The sequence below is a fragment of the Cebidichthys violaceus genome, unplaced genomic scaffold (genome assembly GCF_023349555.1).
Source record: "Cebidichthys violaceus isolate CVI_PGR_0920_01 unplaced genomic scaffold, fCebVio1.0.p SCAF_10, whole genome shotgun sequence".
In the NCBI taxonomy this organism is placed as follows: Eukaryota; Metazoa; Chordata; class Actinopteri; order Perciformes; family Stichaeidae; genus Cebidichthys; species Cebidichthys violaceus.
The window spans coordinates 3,325,206-3,351,183 of NW_027176263.1; the positions used below are offsets into that span (position 1 = coordinate 3,325,206).

The 25,978-nt window shown below is 37.9% G+C and overlaps 1 protein-coding gene across 1 annotated transcript in view; it reads left to right on the forward strand.

Moving 5' to 3' along the window:
* The first annotated feature begins 4,101 nt into the window (after nt 1–4,101).
* Nucleotides 4,102–25,978, forward strand: part of LOC137879938 (VPS10 domain-containing receptor SorCS1-like) — a 43,064-nt gene continuing 21,187 nt past the window's right edge. The window contains exons 1-6 of the mRNA XM_068720929.1: nt 4,102–4,947; nt 18,540–18,607; nt 19,999–20,098; nt 20,338–20,496; nt 21,944–22,017; nt 25,603–25,667. Coding sequence (XP_068577030.1) covers nt 4,225–4,947; nt 18,540–18,607; nt 19,999–20,098; nt 20,338–20,496; nt 21,944–22,017; nt 25,603–25,667 — 1,189 coding nt within the window. The 5' untranslated portion in view covers nt 4,102–4,224. The remainder of the gene's footprint in view (nt 4,948–18,539; nt 18,608–19,998; nt 20,099–20,337; nt 20,497–21,943; nt 22,018–25,602; nt 25,668–25,978) is intronic.

The following is a 25,978-nucleotide window of genomic DNA, read 5'->3' on the forward strand; positions in this document are numbered from 1 at the left end:
ATTGCACTTACTCCAAAGCCCTTTATTCTAAGTTAATTTACTTAACAAGCTCTTCATTATGTTCTCAACGTCAAAAAAAAAGTTTCATTGGAATATGCAGTAGACAGATCGATTATATTATATTATGTCTTGTGAGATCGACAACAGATACAATACAACTTAGTAAGTGTGTGTCTACTGTATAGTTTAGGTCTAAATGGATTTTAGCTTGTTCACAGCTAGCTGACATGAATGTAAACACATTTTCAATATCCAAGCACTGATGCTCTAAATAATGAATACATTACCTCTTATATGTGCTGGTTAAAAAAAACATAACAAAGTAGTATTTGACTCTGTTGGATGCATTATGTGAAAACTTTTAATATCTAAAAATATCTCAGAAGGAAAATGTGTGCAATTTTTAGCAAAATAGGGAAGTGCATCATCTATAAAATGATCAACACAGATGTATGTTCATCAGTTGAGATTGCTTATTATAATTGCATAGTCTTAATAGTTCACTGTTTTACTGCAAATATTTATACAAGTACATTTGAGACTAATTTTAAATCAAACGACCAAAACTACATACATAATTGGCTATATTTTACCATTAATCTGCTCATGGTAAAAACAAAAGAAAAGTTAATTCCTGGTGCCCTAGGCTATAGTTTCATTTATTCTAATCTCACAAACAGGCCAGGCCAATCATTCTCTCAGACCTATCACACTAATTTACTTCACTGCATTTTGGCTTCTTGGCATGAGTGAAATGAGGAGAAAAGAAAAAAACTATTTCTTATAATTTTCTCAAATTGTGTGGGGAATTTGCCCTTTTAAATGTGGAGCAATGTAAAGTTGTGATCGTATAGATTGCTGTTGCTGTTGTCCTGAGCTGCACAGAGGCAAATTCTGCAATGAAAATACGAAAGAATGAAAATGAACGTAATGGTGAAGAGGTACTTTAATGGGAATGGTCTTACTTATTACTAAATCTGTGTAAAAATAAATTACGGTTTTGGATCAGACTACATATTTAAGAGCTGAAGGTTAATGAATTAAAGCCATGTATAATAAAATAAGCAGAAATGGACAGAAGCAGAATATTTCTATGTATCTGTACAATTCTGTGAGTAGCAAAGTATCACTTCACCATTTTACTACAATGACAACATACTGTATAACTGTAAACCTTAAAGGATTTGTGGAAATAGACAGAACCCAAAGCACTGAGGTCAGAGCACTTAACCTGCTGCCTGTATTGCCTCTCACCATATCTCTCAATAATGTAATTGAAATCATTATTTGAAAAGGCGATTTTCTCTCCTGGTGCGCCAGAGGTGTGTTCAGCACTAATTGAAGTGGATGTCTCGGGTGTCTAGCTACTTCAACACCTTCTATCTTAGCACGAGTGGTTCTGTAACACATCTGCACAAAGGCAAAAACCTGCACACAAGTTTCATACTTTTTTCCATTTCTTTTATGAGTGAAGATGATTGGGCGTAGATTATTATTGAATGCTGAAAAGAAAGGTAATTTTTCTATGGCAACTGTGTGTGGCTTTTAGTCGAATACACACACATTGCTGCTTATATTCAATGCAGCACTGCAGGCAGATGTTAGCTTTTTAGTTGGAGCAGAAGGGCGAGACAATGTACTCTGCATGACTAATGCTCTGAGTATCTTTGCTCCTCTTTTTATATTACTGTTATGAGCACCAGAGTCATTTAAACAGTTGTGAAAGTGAACCAGACATCAGAGTGGAAAAGGTCTAATTTCAGAGAGGGGCTCTACGGTACACTTTTCTTCTTTCACTGAAATCTGTTTAATTAAAAAACGGAGAATAATCCAACAACATGGATCGCTGTCGCCTCACTCTTTTGTGTGCTTTTCACACTGTCTGCTCACAAGTTTCCCTCATAGAAGTATGAGCTTAGGAAGCATAACACAGTTTGTATTCAGTCTGTGTGACAGGCGGCAAACCAGCAATCTTGTCTGTCAAAAGACAATGATTCCACTCAGCTGCCATGTTGTGCTCACAAATGTGCTATAAGACATCAGTCCGGAAATATGTCACCTTGCACAGTGAAATTCAAAATCTTTGAACAATTTAAAAAGATCCTGTTTGGATGTTTAAAGCACACCTCCAAGTCTGCTTGTACTTTCATATGCCTACACAGATTTTATTTTAACATGTGACTTCTCTCCTCAGTTCCGTCGTTGAAATCTACACCGTTAATAAAAGCAGAAGTAGAAGTTAAACGTTAACTATACAACTAGATTAGTCTGCAACTCTTGTGATAGTTGAGTCATTGTTTAGGTCACTTTTGAAGCACAAATGCCAAACAGTCTTTAGTTCTAGACATTTTCCAGCTGTTCACTGATTTAGATAATTGAAAATATAATATCTTCAGGTTTTGGGCTGTTTTTCAGATAAAGCAACTGATTTGGAAATGTCACCGTAGTCCCTGGGAAATTATGATGGCCCTCTTTCATTATTTTTTGACATTTCAAAAATGAATTGGTTGATCAAGAAAATATTCAGTAGTTAATTGATATCCATCTAAACGTTAGTTGCATCCATCTTTGGGACATTATTTTATCACAGAAATATTCCAAGCAAAACAAGACAGAGTACTAAAAACGAGGGATACACAAAACCAGCATGTGCACAACCATCCGTGTCTAAACTCAGCAGGCAGGTCGGGCAAAAATCCATTATTATCACTCCACAATGTCATTGCAGATGTATCCCACAGAAAGCCACGGCAAGTAAAAAATACATGTAAAACGTCACAAAGGTGCCACACACACACACACACACATGCATTACTTCATTTCAGACGTCGTCCGCATTGTAATAGTTGGACTGTGCATTAGGTTTGCATTACAGTCAAGACTTGAGCTTTTTAGCCAATGTTCCCCATGATTGAAATTCTCAGTCAGCCATCAATCTGCATTATAGACTGGTTTCCCCTTGTCTGGTGGGGGCTAACTGAAACAGATTGAGACAGCTCTTGCTCACTGCATCACTAATGGCTGCCAATGAAAGACGTCTCTGTGCAGTTGACCCATGTGTTGAACAGGATCACGTCGCAGCTCAGAGCGATGGGGAGAACACAGCTCAATATAGGGAGTCTCTTCGGCATCAGTCACCAGTCAACAGCATCCTCATCCTATTGACTAAATGTTGCCTAGAAATAGAATCTAATCACAGGGTTTGGACAGGCTCTACTTCTCCTAATGGTTTACCATTAGTTGACTGGAACAAAGCCCAAACTTTTGAAAAATATAACATTATATTCCAGGGTGTCCGCATTGCATGGCAATAACAGGTTCTCAGTTATTTTCATCTGCATACTCCTCTGTGCTTCAATACAACAGCAGAGACCAGAGGTGTTTGATGGAGAAAATGATTGCTTACTCACCTTCTGTTTGCATCCTTTTCATTATTTTGTGTCAGACACCCCTACATTAACCTGAAAAAAGGGCACCCTAAAACTGAGGCTAACATTTGGGGAATATGTGCTCTCCACTCAGCTGTGTTAAATGGATAATACAGGAGTGCAGCCTGAGTGAAACAATCTCCAAGCCATTATGCAGGCTGGCCACCACGGGGTCGTTACCTGCATGGCATAATTGACAGGGAACACAGGCAATCCTGTTAATTGATTACCTAGGCATTTGCTAATGGGAAATGCAAAGCCTCATCGTGCCTTCCGAAAAGCCCAAGTCAGGAACAGTTCCACGCAAGGTCTACCAGATGCAGACCCAATAATGTTTTTTAGACTTTTCCCCAGATACCCCATCATCGGAATACCTTTCCGATTGTTTTAGTCCAATGCAAAATTACCTATAGGATGACGGTCCAGTCAAATATTTCACAGTGGAATAGTATCTGGCACACTGCTGTTCAAAAACAGAATAAAAACCCCAGGGGGCCACGTGCCTCTACAGAAATATAACTTAATTAAGAGTACGCCCAGTTGCTGTATTTTTTTTCCATTCAGGTTGAGATGAGGATGCGGGGGTATGGGCCCCTCTCCCTTCTCGTCCAGGATTCAGCCTCCAGCTCCTCCTCTGATGCATCGTTTGCATCAGTACTTGGGAACACTTGTCCGCGCGCTGCTGCACCTCCCCACAGTGCATTCACGGACTCCACTTTACCAGGTGATGTCAGACCAACGCTCAAGAGTGAAAATGGTATGTTTTTAACACGCCTGAAGTCGGAATCAACGTAGAATGGAGACGCACCTCGGTCATTGCCTTTTTATCATTTTCTCTAAGTGGATTTGGCTCTTCACCCTAACTTCCATCCTGGGCGGAACAAAAGCGGAGCTGAGGTGCATTCCTTCGTGCCAGCTGCCGCTAATTAAAGCTGTTCCCCGGGAACTCTCGGAGCTGGATTTGACTAATTTTGGCGAGGCACCAACTAAAGATTTTGTCGGATTTACGGATTGGTCACCGGGCGCCAAACCCGCCGACGGCGACGACGAAAAGCACAACGTTGCAGAATTAACGGCGAGCGAAGAAAGTTCGTCCAAAGTGCAGCCACGGTTGGAGGGAAATAACGCAAGTTGTCTCCAGAAGGACGGGTTGAACAGTCAGCAAAAACTTTCCGCCCCGAAAGTGTTTCCTGGAAGTGCTTCAACCGCGGCTGCCCCTTCTCCCAGTGAGGGGAACGTAACCGAAAATAGAACCGGTGATGGACAAAATAACACCGATGAAAATGGGGCGCAGAGTGATGTGACAGTGGGCCTGAACGAGGATACGGATACGGCCAGTTGGAGACGAACACGGAGTGCGAGGAGCGCAGAGACTTGGTCCGCATTCAGACCCGAGGACGGGGAGGACGCTGCGTTTTCGGACCAGGAGGAGTTTGAGCTCACAAGTTCGACATTTGCACTCACCGGGGACACGGCTCATAACCAGGCGATGGTGCACTGGTCCGGACAAAACAGCAGCGTAAGTAGTTGATGCGCAAAAGATTTACGCACGGACCTCTTTTGACGCAGTGTGGTCTGCGTGCAATCACAAATGTTGCATGTTAATTTGAGTAATTTAAAGCAGTAGTATTGACTGAGAATTACGGAACATACTAGATGTCACAGAGAGTTAATGTGCGACTGCTGAGACGTTGCATAGTTTGAGGGAATCAGCCTTGCCTCGCTTCATTCTGTCTCTTGCTCTCTCGCACGCACACATGCCATCTATACTATTGTTATTTGATTAATTAACTTGGCAGGTAGGCTGAAGTTTAAAGGAAAAATATAAGTAAAAAATAATACAACTTGAAGTTGTGTTTCTTTTTTTCTATAGATTTTAGCTATAGCCATATATATTCGTGCCTATATGAGATCAATAAACCTTTCCATGCACGTCTTCTTGCTAGAGCCTTATCCGCCTTGCTCAGAAATAGAAAGATGCGTGATGCTAATAAAAAAAAAGTATACAGCTCACTGAACACAGATACTGAAAGCTAAAAGTAAAAGTCATTGTACAGATTCAAATTATAACACATTGACACAAAGAATGCAACTTGAAGTGCTCTGTACAACAAAGAGAAATCTGGAGCAAGAGGTTTAAAACAGCATCTTAGTAATATTGTAAAATAGGAAATATAGATACAAAGAGAGATAAAAGACAAAAATGGAAAGCTAACAAATAGATGTTGTAACCCAGTTTGGGAATGGTAATGTCCTATTGTCTTATATTTGGTTGTGAAAGTCGAACAAGCCACATTGGAAGGATGTGAGTGAATCTGAAGCACTCAAAACAACAAGAAAGAGTCTTTGATGTAAGCCAAGAGCTTTACAATATGTATGTCTACAAGCAAAGGGACTTTAAATTCTAAAAGATAGCTGGAGCATGCACAGTTCACCCAAAATCACGCTCACATACTCTCTTTTCTTGTTTTGATCAGGTGTCAAGCAGCAGAGTTTGAATTATTTGTAGTCCTTAAATCGACTTTTCAGTAAGACCAGTGAAATGTGTTGTACTCTCGCCTGCTTGAGATGTAGACGTGAATTAGCTTTTTGACATCTTGCTGGCTTAAATTGCACCTTGGCAATTTTTCTGAGATGAAAGAAGCTGATTTAGAGGTGTGATTTAATACTGAAAGGCAGCGAGCCGATGCTTGATGCGGGGAACCAGATATCCAAGGTTCTTGCACGGTGCATCTCCTTTGGCCTCAGGGCTTAGCAAAAGTATTTATGTCTTGCGTGTCTTTCATTGAGTTTTAGGTACTTATAACTCATCTATTTATTAAATGCAGACATGCTTTGAGCCAGTTCTCTGCAGATGTGTATATGTGTGTGTCATCGGCGTAGCTGTGGAAATTGACGATATGATGACATCATCTAAGGGCAGTGTGTAGACTGAGACTAAGAGCATGAGGCCAAGTCCCAGTCATGCATTAATGATTTAGAACATATTCAGTAACACCATCCCATTTCACAACAATGTTGCATTCAAATGCATCTATAGCTCACTAGAACTGAACCTGAAATGTTTTAAAACATTTGTCTTAATGCTTTATAACTATGTCAAAGTTGACTGTTAATTTGTAAAACAAATGCAAATAAATGGTAAAAAGAAAAAATAACAAACAGCAAAATGAACCCCATCATTCTAATTCAGTTTAACATTTAGCTTTTCTTGCCTCTCATGTCAGTAAATATGAAAATAAAGCTGCAGCTAGCAGCTGATTTGCTTAGCATTACAACTGGAAGCATGGGGGAAACAGCTAGCCTCACTCTGTCCAAAGGTAGCAAAATTTGCCAAGCAGCACCTCTTAATTGTACTAATTAACACGCTATCATTATCGCCAGGATTTGGCATTATCTTTTTCAGAGTTACATGAGGAACTTTCTAGTCCTGCTCCAAGTAATTTCGCCCCTAATGACACAGAATCTCATCCCGCCTACTGTGTAACAATGTGTGTGTTCCCACTTCTGCGACGCGCCCCACCCTTGCTCTCTCTGTAGGTGCAGGCCAGGGTGTGACCAAGAAAGCTCACAGATTGGTGTTCTCTTTAGAAATCTGTTTAATAATCTGTTTCAAAAGTGGCCAATGTCCCTTTTTGAAATTCAACGTTGTTTTTTAAAACTTATTAACAGATAGAGTTCAGTCATAATTGCTGCAATCAGCTTCCCTGATTGTAAGAGGTTTGGCAGCCAGTCAGACATCAATAAGCAACCTTATCTTACATGCCAAATAAAGAGAGGGAGACAATTTGTGAAATGTGGGTACATTGGCCAACTAATACAAAGAAGGTGTAAAGGGGCTGGTGAAAGCTTGCAGTGTTCATATACGTAATCTCCCCTTTGGCTTGTTAACGTGACTCAGTTTGTGTGGGAAAGTGCTGCCATGTTTTGACACCTCAGGCACTTCTCTCACGTTTTCTACAGGAAATCAAGTTTTCACACTTGAACTCAAATATTCAGACATCTGATAGTTACCTATATAGTGCAGCCTACTATAATTAATTTGTTGCAACTTTCAAATTGTGAAAGTTTGTATTTGGTTTAGTGCATACAGTTTGTGAGACACAATGTCTAAGCTTGTTATTGACTATGCTATTTAGTTATCCGGTCAAATTCCAGATATTATTTTTTGTCATTTGCCGCTGAAGCCTAGTTGTTGGATTTTACTGTTGTTTTATCATTTCTCCAATTATCACTGTTTGATAAGCTGCAGTGTCATTTCGGCTTTTTAATTAAAATGAAAACAAAGGAAAATGAGATCAGTCCATTGCTGCTACCACAGTTTGAGTTTGTGCTTTTCAAGTATACTTTGGGTCATAGAGGTATTTTACACTTGTTTCCCAAGTTGAGCCTCTGTTTCCCAATCAAAACAAAGATGGCAACTTGGATAATAAAACAGAGCTGAATGTATGCTAATACATGAGTGACACAACCTGTCACATGCAACACGTTAATACCAAAAGAACTGTCACATCATTTGACCAATTTAATTAAATTATAAATTAATTAATTAATAGATTCATTATCATTTGAGCAATCAAGCAAGGATTTGATTATAATGAAATAGATTGGAATAAAAATATATAATATAGTAAGCCTACTTTATTACTGAGAAGATGGATTTGCTTTAATCAGATCCCTACTGTGGCATCCATGCTGCTATAGCCTTGAACGGTTTTCCTACAGGACCCAGTGCGGTAGATGCAAAATTTCAATCAACTTGTGTTGCAGAGGATGTTTATCAAAGATCTACTGGGACTTTATTAGCAGTCAGCGAAATGTGAGGGCTTAAAGGAATACTTCACTCCCCCAAATGATCATTTGTATATCAGGTACTCCCCCCATGTTACCTTGAATTCTTGAAGAAAACTTTTGTTTTTCTTGCATGGCTCCATGGTGAACAGAGAATGCAAAAACTGACAAATGTCTTGATGCATTGAAGTAAATGGGGGCTGCTTTTCACAACAGTAAAGCAATCTCAAAACATCAGTTCACAAACTCTCTCACAACTCATGGCGTATTTTCCAATTCTCATTCATGCAGTCGTATGCTCACTACTTCCCAAACACACACACGTCTTTGCAACCACCTTTCCATTCAAAACACTCCTGCATAAACAGTCTTACTCTTGCACATGCAGGCGCATTACTCTCTTTGTGCCGTTTGTTTTAAATAGTACGATTTTAGCTAAAATGCAAACGTTCGATTTGTATTGATCTGTTCGAATGCCAAATTCTCTGTGTATAGCTGCAACAAAGCGGGCCTTGTACTCAAGTGCTGTGCGTTTGTAAAGTGCTGTCCCACTGCATGACCTGTTGCCCTATCGGTTGTTGCAAACACAACATGGAGAAAACTAGGGTGCTGGGCTGAATCTATAATCGTGACACCAAACCATCTAACACATCTTTGACCCCACACAGGGATGTAACCCCCAGCCAATAAGCAGGCTGTGCAGCCGGTTCTCATTCACAGGTCAACCACCGCTGCTTTGTCTTTGCCCCTCATTCCCCTCGTCATCCCAAGCCTGACACAGACAGGCCACAGCTGTTTGAAGTGTGCCTTGGGCTGCATTCATTCAAAATCCGGCACCTTCCCACAGGTTTGTGAGGAGGTGTGGATGTGTTTATTTGTGCTTTAGAACGTAACCGCTGTGAAACAATCAGAAAATAGCGTTTCATTTTTCTGATTCACGGCTTTGTTCTCACTAACGCCTTTCCCTCTCTTCATTCACACTCTAGCTCACTCGACCACCACTGCACTCTCTCTATCTCTATCTCTCCGGACAAGAGGAGCACATTTTGAATGCTGTGTTTACAAAGTGCAACCGTTAATGTGACAACATATTATACTTTTCATCAGGCGTTGTGATCCCCTTCAAACTGAACATCTAACAGCAACCAATCTGACAGAAATTGACTTTTATTCAGCTGCTTTAGTTTCGTCTCACAGTCCAACCTCATGCAAGTAAAGTGAATCAGAAAGTCTGAATGTGTGTATGTGTTTGTCATTCTGTGTTAGCTTTGTGAGATTGTCAAACTGTCCTGGGTAATGCCAAGTGCATGCTGGGATAGTCTCCAGTCCCTCACGACCTTGAACACATCTGTCCTATTTTGTTTCCACTCTACCCAGCTGTTTTAAATGCCACGTTTAATGTTAATCACTTAAGATCCTCCACAGAAGCGATACAGGCAGCACACCGTATTATGTGTTATATTGCAGGTGATAGATTAACAAATAAAAAGGTGATTGTATCCTAATTGTGTTCAGAAGCATGAAGTTGTCGGTTTGAAGTGTACACCATCTTCCTCTACCTTTTCTTCTTCAGTGTGTGTGTGTGTGTGTGTGTGTGTGTGTGTGTGTGTGTGTGGTGGGGGGGGGCAAGACGCTAGAGATCCCTATAGTTTTTGTCCTATAATAATCAAGTTGTTGATGGAGAGCCTGTGTCTACATCTCACTGGCCTTGAGTTTCAGCTTGCTTTTCAATAATTAGGGCATTTAGTCTGAGTGAATTTCCATTTCTTGGCAAAAGGGAGCCTCATAATCTTTCTCTGCTGAACACACTTCTGTGTACTCAAAACCTTCTCTGCAGTAGTCTCGGGCATCTATCGGCTCCAGCTCCGATCGGCAGTGATGGAAACATGACGTGCGAGTGGACACACTTTTTTCGGCCCTTTTCCGGTGCGATGCTGTGTGACGCATTGAAGAGAATATATCAAATTATAAAATATATAAAAAATGAAATCAAAAGAGATCTGGACAATTATTATAATTTATCAATGAACAGACTTACAATTCATATGCTCTCCTCAAAGCCGCCAGACTCCAGTCAGACAACAGTTACTCGACAGAAACAATAAAACTCATTAAAACCATCTTTCCACCATTCACCAACTCTGGTTTGGTTGAAATAGACCCCTATATTGACCGATTAAATGGGAAAAGAAATAGCTGTTATATGCTCTCCTCAAAGAGTCCATTGACAGACATTTTACCTCACTGATCGTTGGGAATGGGAAGGAGTCTATTGCCTCTAATTTCAGTGGAAAAAGGCTAAAAGACAAATGTCATGATTTAACTGCACCCCTGAAAAAGACAAACAAATGGGTCTATGGTACGGAGTGGTGGAGAGGTTAAGTACAAGGTTTTACATTGAGTCTGTCAATGGCTAACAAAAGCAACAAAAGTGTAATTACTTGCAAGTGTAATTACTGTATCCACAGTATGTTCTGCAGTCAATGCGCAGCATGGCTCAATGGATGTCAGAAAAAAGGCAGTAAGTGGTCTTAAGAGTTAACCAAGGTAATCAATAATCACCAATAACACGAATAGAAACGATATACTGTGTGTATATATGCATACACACAGTATATATGCACAGTATATATTTTCATTCATAAAATTGTTCTGCACCTGAATACACCAGAGCCAATTCGAAACCACACACTTTAATTTGAATGGCAGCCCTTTGGTTCTCTTTGAGCTAGTAATATGATTTTAACCATGTTTGCTCAATTAACAATTTATAGGCATTTTGCCCTACTACAGCAACATCTATTTCAGTTGAAGCTGTGTTCATTTTGTCAGTAATCATACCCGTTCAGCCCTGGCTCTTCATGTTGTACCTTGGGAAGAGGGACAGGAGACTTAATATCATCAGTGTTAATTCAATTTAGTCCTAAACACCCTTTTCACCAATTTATCTCGCCTACCTCCCCCACATTGATTCTGCCTCCTCAGCATAACATCACCAAAAACCTGGACACTGTGATGCATGTCTTCCTGCATATAGCATGTTGACATGCTCAGGCAACCCTGTGTCAGTATAGAAGGCCACCAGCTCCCCTCTCTCCTTTGATGGACAGGCTGCTGAATTGGGAGGATTTCTATAGCATTGTTTTAGGGATCATCACACATCCTGCTAAAGAAACATAAATAAATTCATTAAATGCATATTGATAAGAATTGTGAGCCCACAACACAACCAAAGATCTTTTGGATTCCAGGATGTGGCATTGCCTACATTGCATGGATAAAAATGTCCCCACCCCCCTAGTGTCTTCTCTGCTGCGTTGTCTAATTGAGCAGAAATTTACCAAAAATCAATTTGGCTGTAACAATGCATGATTAGTTCTTACCTTTTGTTTATTTATTTTGTCATTGTCTTTGCACTTCTTTGTGTTTGCTTTAATCAAACTTATATTGTGCATACCCCTTTTGTCGTGATTTCCAAATTAAAGTTACAGCTTAATTTTTTCAAGTTTTACTTTGAAATTAAATGAAATTCCTTTAATGTCATATACATTTTTCACACATATATGAAATTTAGCCTCTGCTTTTAACCAATCACCAACTTATTGGGAGCAGTGGGCTGCTGAGAAGCGCCCGGGGAGCAATTAGGGGTTCAGTGTCTTGCTCAGGGACACTTCCACACAGGACACGTCCCAGGAAAGGATCGAACCGCTGACCTTGCGGTTACCCTCTTAACCCAATGTGCCACGGTCGCTCAAAACCTTGGTTGTACTCAAAAAAACAACACTTTCAACGAACTTAATAAAACAATGGAAAGTATGTCCACACAATTAAACTGCTTTCTGTAAGCATCAAGCAATTATGTTGGTTCAACTTATTTACTTGGGTTGGGTCCATTTAACTGAATAGGGTTGGTCAAACTAATTTTACATTTGTAAAATTACAGTAGTAAATGAAGTTGAGCCAACACTAGTGAATTAAGTTGGCCCAACAGAAAAGACTAATACTTTCCATGATTTTATTAAGTTCGTTGAAAGCGTTGTTGTTTTTTCTTGATCCAACCCTAGTAAATTTAGTTGGACCAACAGAATTGCTTCATGTTTTAAAGAAAGCAGTTGAATCGTGTTGAAATACGTTCCATGATAATTTAAAGAATAACGTTAGAGTGCAGTCAACCCAACCTATTTTTTACATTTCCTTTATTCACCAACACAGCACTGATACATTTTAGTGCACTTACACAACAATGCATTCATATTTTTGGCACCATAAGTATAACGCATTGTCGGTGTGTTTAAATTAAAACCAAAGCAGTCAGAGCCTCAGTGCTCCATCTGTGAATCAGAAACACTCGTTGGTTGCTGTTGTTGTTGTCGATATGCTGCTTTTGGCCATTGCTCAGTCACCACCTCATTTTGTGTTTCAGAGCTCTTTCATTTTACGGTGGCCACCTGCATTACTCATTCATACCGTATGAGTTACACCATCTGGCTGCTGTAAGAAAAGCCTCATATTCAAAACCCTAACTTTGATTTACATGCTGAAGTTTCCTTTTTTGGATTTATAGTGATGCAAAAGCAAGTTTCAAACACTGTTGGTGAGCCTATAAGGAGGCATATGGGTGAGATAAATTCTTCCCCAGCATATTTATCTAATCAGCTGTTTTACTTTTATTTATGTCAGAGAAAATGTAATTTATTAAAGAGTCCATGGAGCTTTTAGTTTGTCAACATGCAACTAATCTTATACCATTGCACTCAGCACTTTTAAATGGAGTGCTGTAGAGTTAAAAGTAGTTTTGGAAAAAACGCAAACTTTTTGGTTGGGTTGGATAAAAAGCTACCCTCTTGCTTTCTAATCTTGCCTGCATTGATCAGACCCCCTCCTCATGCACACTGAAGCACAGCAGGCTGCCGTAGCCTAGCTGCTGAACTAGCCTTGACTTCCATTTATGGTGAAGAAGCAAATGATGCGAGAGTAGAAGCCAGAAGGAAAGCCGTTTCAGATGACTTGTCAACCAAGCTGCTACTTCCCACGCAGGGCTGTTGTCTCGACACGAGTCAGACACTTTCTGTTCTGCTTGAAAGCCGTAGCTGTAAAATGGAGTATCTGTTCTCTATCAATTTAAAAGGCTGGTTATTTGATGTGCACAGATCAATGGTATTATCCTCTGCCAAGGTAACAGTATGCTGCCATCAGTCACATTATAGCTGAACCGTATTACTCAAGAATGACATGTTTTAAAAACCTCCAGTCATATTAATACCATTCAAGTCCTTAATGCAAGGACAGAAGATGTTTAATTCACTGTGATTTCACTTCTCTTTGTGTTTGCATATCAGGTTTTATTAGGAAGCCCATAGTTTTTTTTTGTGCAAAGTATATTGTGAAGTCACTTTATAATTCATGATTGCAGTGACCTGCTATCCATGAGAGAGCCAACAGCTCTGACTTCAAACAACCTAGCTTCAGCACAACATCTGGTCTACGAGGAAATGTTGCCTTTGTTAATGAAGTGATATAATTTGAAGTGGCAGACAAAAGCCTCTGTACATTACATGTCTCACTGAGGTGGTATTGAAGTATTTGAGGATGTGAGTTCCTGCAGGCTTTTGTTGCTGCGGAGTGAGTTGCAGGGCCATAAACAATGTAATAGAAATAGACAATTCTTTCTTTATTAAAGGCATTAAATTATGCTGTTTAAAGTGGTGATTTTATCAAGTGAAGTTCCATACTTAATGCTATACCGGCCCCTGGGGTCTTTGAATTTGCTCGTTAAAGTGTGTTATTTTATTCTTTGAAAAGCATTTGTTGTCACATTGTTAGCACTTCTGTGGCGTTAGTATCTTGTAAGCAGGTGTTCTCACCCTTTTCCCTTCAATTTGTCTTAGTTGTGACATTCTTTGTCACCAGTTATCACAATTTTGAATACCAGCATTAGACAAAATCTTCTCTTTCCTTTGAACATGTTGATTTAAAATCTTTGTTTAAAGTTTGGCATCTTTTAACTCATTGTTTTGGTTTTACGGCCCTGCGACTTTAATGCTACATATAGCTAGAGTAGGGCTCACTGATAGGCAGACCGCGGTCCGAGTCCCGACCCAGACGCCGTTGTATCCGGACCTGGACCTAAAACTATTATTCATTATTATTAAAGAATTATACAATTTTGACGGAGCGCTTAACCGGTGCAGCTTTTCTAGCCTTAATGGCATTTGTTCAGCGGTCCAGGAAACACACTGACCAATTACATGCGTTGTAAATCACATCCCATGGTGCTACTCCAATCAAATATGTGTATTCAGTTAAGCTTCTCGACTCGAGTGAGACAAAGTATAACTCTTTTGAGCAAACGTACCCACTCACATCCGAAATGAAGGCACAACAAAATAAACAACTTAAGAGCCCAATATGATCAGAATCCTAACACATTAATTCACTTCCCAAAGATGTTAACAGAGAGTAAATAGAGCTGGAGAAAGTGGTTTTAATAACCACGGATAAAGACCCTGCACACAAATTGCTCTTGTTAGAAGATGAGAAGAATATAATATTGTAGCTTTTTTGGATGACATCACTTTACACCCGAATGGAATTATTTTAAAGCTGCAGGACAATTCAGTTCAACACATTTTTCTTAAATGAAGTACTTTATTTTAAGATAAACATTTTTCAAAAGCTTTCTGTTATGTATTTTATTCTTTAATGCAGCCCTATATTTTACTTGAAACAAGAGAAGAACATTTATTTATTATTAGATTATATATTCTTTATAATTTGTCAAGTTCAATTAAAATCTGACAATAAATAATGTTGAGATATTATTCAATTTAACTTTCTTTCTTTCATTTGACAGTCAGTTGTTGATTACATACAGATGTTAATACAACTGCTAGGCTACTTCAACATATATGGGACTAAATCAGAGCGTAAGTTAGACATTGTGATGTTCCGGACCTTTGCATGAGGAAATTATCTTTAAATGGACCTCATTGAATTTTAATTGAATACTGCTGAGCTAGAGTAAAGTTGTTGTGATGATACCAGTATCTGCCTCCAATACAGGCTAAAATTCTGGATCAAGTATCGGCAAGTACGTAAGTGTATTCATCCGGCTTTTGCACTAATGTTTTGTACTGTACTATTATTTTTATTAAATTTGGGCTGCAGTTTATTAAATGAATTCATTCATTCCTAGTTTAATTTAAGTTATTTTTCATTTATGACTGACACTGTCTAAACTAGACAATAAAAGAAAGATTTATTGCATTCATTCATTCATATATATATATATATATATATATATATATATATATATATATATATATATATATATATATATATATATATATAAACCGGCTTATCCCATATTGGAGCTTATCCCATCATGCATTTGGCAAAAGGCAAGGTAATACCTCAGACATGTGACCAGCTTTTGATATGTCATATCTGTCTTTATTATTAATATTCCAGTCAGTAACTCCTGTAACAATTGCTTTTATGGAATCATCCATCTGTTTAATTGCAGTGGCTAAATATGATGACAGTTTTATTGATGAGGCAACTTAATTCCAACAGCTGATGAAGCTGGATCAACGGGTTGGTGAGACTGGGAATGAATCGTAATGTGTATTCTGTCGCTCCTGTCATTTGTCTCAGGTGTTCACCTTTCAATAACAGAACCCCCCCTTTTGCTTTCTTGATACCCCATCCCCTCTCCTCTTTATACAACACCTTCATTTCTCAACCGTAATCTCTACACCCTAAGCCCTTTAAGTCACCATTAAGCCTCCATTCATTCTTACATAATGATCAAATTCATCCCAGTCCATTTACTTCCAAAGGTTTAAGATTTACAAAGGATTAGAGGTTGAAAAATCAATTTGCTTGCTCTTGGATGTCAGGTAATCCAGTTTGAAGATATGTTGGTGCCACTGCAGTCTAATTGGCTGTGCACTACGCATCAAATGGGACACCTTTGTTGAAATACAAAGGGAAAGATATGCTAATATATATGGCATTTTTGAAATCCAGAGGGTAAGTTCTGCCATTATCTGGTGTATGGTGTAAAAATTAAAAGAAGTAGCCTTCGTCCACTGATTTCAAATAGCAATTTAATGGCTTATGTGACATGCTGAACTTCAAACACCTGTTTCACACAGAAGTATCTACAAAGTGAATATTGTATCACCGTATTGATGGGTTAACTGCAGTCATGGGACTTTACCTTTCACTTTCAACATCCCTCAGAACACAGGGAACTTTTCTCGCCACCATTGGATGCAAATTATATCTGACTGTAATCCTGGATCCTTCCCAAGCAAATGCATAAAGTTAATTGCCATACAGAATGGAGCATATATTTTGTCCTAATTTTCAGACTGCTGCTGCTGGTTGTTTTATTGCTTATGACAGTGTCCATGAGGGTATGACTTTTGGAAGGTATAAAGGCCATTTTATTGGAAGAACATAAATCTCTGCAACCCAGTCTGGACACTTGGTACCATAGTTATAACAAGCTACATGGATTATCTCTGAACTAGCGCTCATATAAAGGATTTCATACATTCAGCACAAAGTAATTGCAGAGTCAGAGTTTTCCTATTTTTCATAATGTTAGAGCAGAAACAGAGAATCAACAGAGAATTATTCTAATGGTTTAATGGTTTAAGTAATTTCTAAAGGAATAATAGAAAACATCTGTTTCTAGCTTTGCATTTGTGAGGATTTGCTGCTTTTCTGTGTTTTAATATGTAATGTAATTGTTATTTTGTTTGTTGGACGTTTGATCAGACTAAACAAGACATTTAAAGATGTTGTCTTAGGATCTGGGAAATTGAGAACCATAATAACATAACAGGAATTTCTGTATGTATACCAGCAAAAATTACTTAATTTGATTTCATTGGCTTTGGTGATTCTGTTTATTGATGCATAAATTAACAATATCATTTAAGAGATTTGGATAGTGAGTCTATATTTAGGATGGAGCACTTGTATAATATTGTTTTGTATTCATAAATCAGAGATACTGTTACTGTGTTTTGTGGTGTTACATCAGTAAAATATATTGGCAAACAGATGATATTGACCAATTTAGCTTTAAAAATCCTGGGAAAATATCTTTTTTGAAATAGATTTCCTGCTAAATGCTGGAGTCGACAGTACATAAGGGACGTGGATGGGTCTCATGTGTGCACAGTGTGTGTCTGTCAGTTTCAAGAAGGGGCGGGCTTTTATTTCGCAGAGATGAGGATGATTGACCTGTTTAATATGAAAGAAAGCCAAGAAAATGACGGACTATTTGGAATTTCCACAAACTCTGCAAGCAAGGTTTTAAAAAGTTCAAATTTCTTGTTTACATGATGGAGTTCTTACTTGTTATACAGAATGTTACCCCAAACACTCATAACACTCGATAATTAGAGGATAGCCATGAAAAGATGCCCAGAGAGTCTCCCCTAGAGAGCAATATGATCTGCAGATTTTACGATTGCACAGTGCAGGCGGGGCCCTGCACTACACATTTAAGTAGAGGGTGAAGGGCACAATGTGAACAACTGTTTTTGTGTAACTGTTGAGATTTTGTGGCCATTGTGGAAAAAATGCATTCTTTGGATGGAAGTTATTATTTTAATACGTTTTTCCTCATATTATTGTCTCACTGTAAAAAAAGAAAAGGAAATTAAAGTAAAATTCTGTTTAAAATGTACATAATGATGTCTTTATGCATCAGTAGTTACTTGTATATACAAACACTCAGGCTTTGATTTAGGGTTCTGATATTTGCTGAGGAAAAATTAAACAGAGGCAAATAGAAAGGTCCACAGTGAGCCATTCATTATCTAGGGTAATTTACAAGACATCTACAGCTTTTTATGTTTATTAAGTAAAAGCCTGTTTATTGTAAACCACATACCACTATGACACTTTTTATGATCCTCTTCAAAAAAGATGTCCATGATATTTACGAGGCCTGTCTTTCTGTGCCTGCAATGTATAATATTATTTATTCATTTAGTCATAGTTTACCAGTGGTAGCATTTTCTGGTCTACCAGGTCCAAGAAACCATTATAGCATGCATATGTGGTCAGCTTTTCCTCAGAGAATATCCGCAAAGTTTATAGCATTACGACAAAAAAAAGGAACGGGTTGACATGCCATCACAGTTTTGTTTTGTTTTGTTTTTAATAAAGCTGTGTCTGTCATGGAGCATAAAAGACATGTGCATTTTTTTTTTTTCACTATGTGACGCTTTGCTGTTCACAAAACTGATGATACTACTCCTTCGAAGCTATTAATCTGTTTGATCTGTTTCGTAGGTGATCCTCATGTTGACAAAGTACTATGACTTCAACTCTGGCAGAGTAACAGAGAGTTCTTTATGGAGGTAAAATCTTCTGTATGGTTATACACATGAGAAGTCTGCTCCAGAAAATGAAACATTACACCTGTTTGTTCTCAGAGACTTGTAAAACATTGTTAAATACAATGCTTTTTTATGCTTCATATATGTGATTGATGTTTATAACACATCACTAAATTACAAAGAAGTTGATTTGGATTTCTGTTATTTTAGTTTTACAGTTATTTTTGACAGTTTTACAGTTCATTTAATATAATTCTAACACAAGTTAAAACCTTACAGTTGTCTAATTAAACACCAATTTATTGTCATTTCTGTGTGGAGGATAACCTTAAATACATTTTTGACTGTCACTGACTTTTGACTGAAAAAACTGAAATTTTTTTATAATAACAATGTGTCAAACAACAATATGACACTAGTTTTACCTTATTGCCAAGCTTTGTTTTACTCCCACTGCTCTCATAACGTCATTTTTGGCCGCAGTAGGCAGCTGTTTTCAGTGAAAAACTCTTAAGCTCACTCATATGTTTATCACCAAACAGCAGACAGAGACAGTTAGCAACTAACTGTTGAACATATGGAGCATTTAGCAGCTAAAGAGCCAGATATTTCCCTCAGGAGTTGGTAGAGACCAAAAGCAGAGCCAAAGGAGAAAATATTTGACTTGCATTCATGACATGACTCTAAACAAATGATAATGTTGCTCCATTACTGCAGGATGTGTAAATAAGCAAGTGTTTGGTAACACGTTTGCTATTTTAACTCAAAAGGTCATGATATGTCCCAAAAAATCAGTTATTGCAGGTTTAATCTTAAATAATAAGTTAAATCATTCCTAATGACATATTTCCAAAATGCCACACTGCCTATCTTATAAAATATAAAAATCCAGATATCCAGATTTTTTTATTTAATTTTATGCAGAATAAAACATTTCAAAGCTGCTTGTTTCTGAAATGTCACAAAGCACCTGAGAGCAGCATCTATTTAGCTGGCAAGTCATACAAAGACATCGATAATGAAGTCAACAAAGCAGTGCCATTCTTTGAGGGCAATTCATATTTTTTTTGTATAATTCTGTTTTCAAAAACAATCAAAGCTTTTTTTTCAGCCAACAGGCAAATATGTCCTCCATGTGAATTTCAAAAGATGAAAATCACAAACATGAAATTACATTTTTACCCCAAAGCATCAATAATAATAATGATAGTAATACTTCATCCCCCTGCGACACAGGATATTCTTGTTTATTTTGATAATTAAAAGAATCTTCATTCATCTTGCAAATTGCTTCATGATTTCTGCAGTTTCAATTTTCTGCTTGCCTGATATGCTTAATGATACCATAAACATCTTAACTAGTAGGTGTTTCTCCATATATATATAATTTTATCCTTATAATCGAATTTTAGGTCAACTGATTATGGGACCACATATGAGAAGCTTAATGAGAAAGTCGGCCCTAAAACCATCCTGAGCTACTTGTACGTGAGCCCGAACAACAAAAGGAAGGTAAGTTTCCACATGCATCTTATAAAAAAAATCCTGCCTTCCTATATTGAATGATTAGGTCAATTGTTGCTGCTGTGTTGCAGAGTTTTTCGCATTTTCACTACATAGCAGCCCTACAGAAATGTGCACTATGCGTCTCTCCCATGCAACGCACGACACAAGTACACATAAGCCCTGTGGAATGGATACTGTCAAGGTGGGCCGCTGACTCCCCCGTCTCTTTTCTTGTCTCGTCTCAGATCATGTTACTTACCGACCCGGAGGTGGAGAGCAGCCTGCTCATTAGCCTTGACGAGGGGGCGACCTATCAGAAACACAGCTTAGCCTTTGATATCCTCAGCCTGCTTTTTCACCCCGAGCAGGAGGACTGGATCCTGGCTTACAGCCACGACCAAAAGGTAACGTGTAGCTGTCAGGTGGCATGAAATAGCTGGAATAAAAACTGAAAATGTGACAGAGGAAAAAAGAAATAAAAAATCCCTGGCTGCTGAATAAGGGCTGTTGTGGAGGGTTCACTTGCTGCTTATCATGCACATGTTAGCTCGGATTGAGTGTTCTGCCAGATTGTTGTTCTGTCCGATTATGAACCACAAGCCAGTTGTGTCGCAGCAAAATTAATATCTCTACACAATGCTACAAAAGATAGGTTGTTGTAACGGTCAAAAGCATTAACTTTGATAGTAGCGGCTAGCATTCAGGACATGGTCTTTGTGAGCAGAAATGTGCCACTTCTGCCAAGGCTGCAGTTTCCAAAACAGAGGCATCTGATCACCTGCTCCTCTAAACAAGTCATAAAGTCTGGCTGCAGACTCTAACTCTGAATGGATATGCCCCAGACAACACAGGGGAAAGATAACAAGAAAGACACAGCCAAACAATCCACAAACACACACACTAACACACAAATGCAAGCATGAACACGCGCCCTTCATTACTGTGAGAACCCTGCTGTCTGCTTTACTCAACACCGCAGACATCAAACTCGGCCTTCCCAGCCTGCTATTGCAAGACTTGATTTTCTGAGGGAAAAACAGTCAAGGTCTGAGAAGTGAGATAAATGGTGCAGGGAGGAAGATGAAAGCTTAGTTGAGAACCATCGACGGGTCAAAATGAAGATGCTCTAGAGAAGTTTGCCTTCAGGTCATTCTATATGTCTTTGTAAAGCTAAATTGAATCCGTTTTTTTTCCTTTTAACTGTAGAAATTAATCTTAGGTTGGTTTTATTTTACATGTATTGATTGTTTGTCATGTCTTTTAAAAGTTTAAAGCGCTTAGATAAGTCAAAATGATGTTGCTTATCCTTGTAAAGCTCCGGGCTTAAGATGCTTTGCTCGATCATTATGGCAAGATGACAGGCGTTCTGAATGCTTTGACATAAGTCCAGCTTTGCAGTAAAAAGAAGGCTAATGGCTTTATGGAATAAAAAGACTGCAATGACGGTTAAATGAGTGATTTTATAACACCAATAAGGCCGGAATCCTGCTGAGTGAAGGAGACACTTTGATTTTAATACAGAGACCAATTTGTCCGTCCTCCTTCCCTCTTTTCCAAGGCATCAGAACGAATCATCTTTCAATTAGTTTTTTTCTGGTTTCAGAGTATAACTGTATTTTTATAGGAACTGATGGATTTTCTCATCACTGATGCATTTTTATGTATGTACTCAGTAGTGCAATATTCAAAACAACATCAACACATTGACGCCACAAAATCAACAAATCTTGACAGCTGCTTGATAATACAGTTCGACATATATCAGGAAACAATTCTCTTGGGTATTATGACATGGAACATTATTCTTAATGCTGTAACTCATTTGGTTAATGCATTCCTCTCATTTTTCAGCTCTATGTCTCTGTTGAATTTGGGAAGAGATGGCAGCTTGTGCACGATAGCGTCATCCCCAACAGATTCTACTGGTGAGATCAACAATCAGTCATTTGCAGAGGGTTTTCCATTCTGGGAGAGAAATGCCGCAATACCGCCACATATTTATTTATTTATTTCCATCAACACTATGAATAATAGACAAACACAGAACAATTATACATTACAAAATTAAAATGTATGCATTTTTAGCATTCTGTTCACAGCAGTAGTAGGGGAAATGCATTCACTGTACATATTAAAATGCTCTATAAAATATGTTTATTTGTATTTTCACTGACATGGTAGAAACATGAGAATTGGCTCCTAAGGCGTTATAAATATAAGATTTGAAACGAGTAACAAGTTTAAAGTAAGACATTTTATACTTTACAGTGTGTCACAGAAATGTCATTAAATTATTAAATTAATATTTCGCCACAGTTTTTATTAGTCAGTGGTCAGTCAGTGGTGGAATCCTTGTTCTAGGTAAAAGCACCAAAACAACAATGTAAACACTCCAAGTAAAATCCCTTTATTGAAACAGACTTAAATAAAAGTAAATAAGTATTAGCAAAATGTACTTAAAGTATAAAAAAGTGAAGCCCCTTTTGATTGAAATGATCATTGTATCAACTTTCATGTATTGTTAATAATGCATGAATTAACTTTTTGGTGGAACTGCTAACAACTTGTTGCTAAATGTAATGACACATTTTATTCCCTTCACTTTTATTATTGATTGCCAAATGAAGCTAGGTTTTTGGGGAGGAAGATCTTTTTTCTTTTCTTTCTTTAAAAAAAATTACATTAAACGTCTAGTGTGGTGATATACATAATATGTCATCCGCTGAATGGAATCTGCTCATTAAGTATTGATTAGATACCACAGTATTAAAAATCAAATCTTATCCAAATATTATCAGTCAGTAATTTATTATGATACCGGATCTATAAAGCACAGAATCAGCTCTGATGCTGTGGCAGATAGCTTCTAGGTGTCTCTCAGAGTGTTTTAGCGTTATTAGCTGTCAGGTGCTGCTACAGGGATTATGGCCCGGGATAAATGTTTAATTTATAATGGTTTTTATAGTTGTTGGCTCCATAATGCCTTTCACACACACAGAACTAAAGAAGAAGAACCACCGATTAATCAAGGTGGTTGGAGTTACCTCCAGTACATGCTTTTACAGCTTTTGCGTTTGTCTGGGAAGCACAATGACCCAACACATTAACAACAATGTTACAGTAAATAACAATCACTTTAGTGAAGAGGTGACAACAAAGTAGACAAAACAAAGACTATATCTTGTTTTATGAGGCTGATGTTTTGATCCTCAGAGAAGGTAGATGTATGGCACTCATTTCTTATTGGGGTTGAAAAGTAATCTTTAACCATCCCATGTTAGTGACTCTCTACCTGTGTGTGTTATCTATGGTATTTATTGTGTCATGCACATACAAGTCAACAGCCCACGTGGATTTATAAGAGATACCTTTTTTTTTTAAATCATCAATCCAGAAAAAAGACTCCTAAATAGAAAATGTAGCCCATAAGTCATCACATAATGAGCAATAAAACATAATCAATCATCTTCAGTCCCACCTAAATCACATAACAAACGAAGCTCTTTCTCTTCAGGGAAACAATTAAAACTTTTTTCTGTAGCTAATGGTAATGTACCTCAACTCAACTGTGCATATGGAGATCTTTGAGTTCAGTTTTGCTTTACATAAGGCTCTACACTGTGGTAGCTTTCCATGAGAGAATATCCTCTTAATTAGGTTTGTACCAAACATCAACAGACCATCTTTCCTCGTACATCAGGAACAATTTGCACTGGGCTTCCTAACTATTAGGCTGCAACCTGTTCTAAAAAAAGAAAAAGAAATTGATCATACAGAATAAAGATGTTTATGCGACAATATGTTAGTGGTGAGCTGCTGTTATTCTCAGAAGGCAGGTATACAGTATTTACAGCTTGAGTTTATATGCTTATTAAGGACAATCGTGTCTGAGTTTTCTTTAGCATCATCCTGCAGTTGTTACAAGATAATCAATAAAAAAACCTATTTTTTTTTATGTTCAAAAATACTCTTCCTTTTGTCATTGCGGAAATAAGTCAACCAAAACATGCCAGGCAAAAAAAACAAACACGTTCCTCACGCCATCAGAGATCAAGTATGAAAGAATTTCTTTCCTCGCATCCTGCACTGCTCATCTTATCTGAGAAGATCTGATAAACATGATTTACAAAACCATGTTAACAGCCACCCTCGCTAGGCAGACATACTGGTATGTGTTGGTTATGGGAGAACACTGTAACATTGCAGGGGTTTATTTAAGAGCAAGCGCTGCTGTTCACTGATAGAATTGGATGAAGTATTTGACAGAAAGTCCATTAAAAGAGATGGAGCTGTGAGGCAATTACCGAATGCTGAGGGAAGCAGGACGGGGGCTTTTTATATTATAGATCAGATGCGGTATGGAAAATGAGAAGAAAGCCGTCTTCTGTCACAACAGCTGCTATTAATACAACAAGTGGTGACTCTTGTCACTCTGCACGTCATGAAGAATCTCTATTGAAAGTGAATGAAATGGCTAAGTGCACCTTAGCCATAAAGTGCATTGCAGGTCAAATGTCTGCCAGGCCAGTGTTTATAGATAAGGTTGTTGTATTAATGGGCCTAACAGTACAATGCTGTATTTACAATGCAGCGTAAAAATACAAAAGGAAAATCTAATATAACCACAAATATCTCTGATAATACAAAAACTGAAACTATTGCTGTGAGCTAAATGCATTTATTATATATGTTTTCTCAATTGTCTTTTTTTTTTGTTATAATTATTTACACAGCATCCCTTTATTAAATATTCCTCAGGGCAGCAGAAAAATTGTTGATAAAGTTTTTTCCCTCGATGCCTTAATAAGCCACCTAATGTTCAAAACATATGTCAAGAAAGTTAAAATTACAATACAAATGTTTTGTAACCAAGTCTACTACATGTACAGGCACCGCAAACTGCAGAACCTAAATCAGTGGCTCCCAACCTGGGTTTCACAACCTAGAGTCCCTGGATAATCTCAGGGACTATGAGATGATACAATGGATTAGAAAGAAAAACATATGCTTCTGCTTCACAAAAATAAACTCTCCATTTTTGTTCTTGTAAAATACTGCATACTTTCATATTTCCAGGACTGGGTTACACAAGCTATTCATAAATCAAACTCTAAGTTTGTGTGTAAAGTTGTTCCTTTAGATACTAGCTAGTGAGAAACTAGCTAGTATCTAAATAAGGTTGCACGTTAACAAATTTGAATCGTAATTTAAAATTTGTGGGCACATGACGATATCATTAATGCACACACTGTCAGAAATGATGCACACAAAATCATTATTAATGGACAAAATGTAATTACTAATGCACACAATGTTGTTATGAATGCACACAAAGTGATTATTAATGAACACAATGTCATTTTTAATGAACGTAATGTCATTATTGATGCACACATTGTTTTTATTAACTGACACATTGTCAGTATTATTGGACACAATGTCGTTATTAACAGACACTTTCCTTTGGGCAGAAATCTTAAATATCTAACACAATTGTCTTAATGTTACAGGTCCAGACTGGGTTTAGACAAAGAGCAAGGAATGATCCACCTGGAGATCAGCATCTCTGATGGACGTAAGTGATAAAATAACGTTATGTGCTTGGCAGCCCAAAAACATGTCACAATTTTAAACATTTGTTGTAATTCCTAAACCTTGAATTTGAAAACAAGTAGGAGTTTCTTTTCTTTTTTTTTGCTTTACTAAAACGTACCTCCCCATCTGCATTGGCTGCATAGAGACTCTTCATACGATTAAGCTAATTCATTTTTCAAGGGCCGGCTGTGACTTGGCTCTTTTTATTGGCCACAGTGCAGAGAGGGGGAACTTCCACAAGGCCTTGTGTGTTAATGCCTCGACCCTGGGGAGATTGCCTCATTTGGCTGA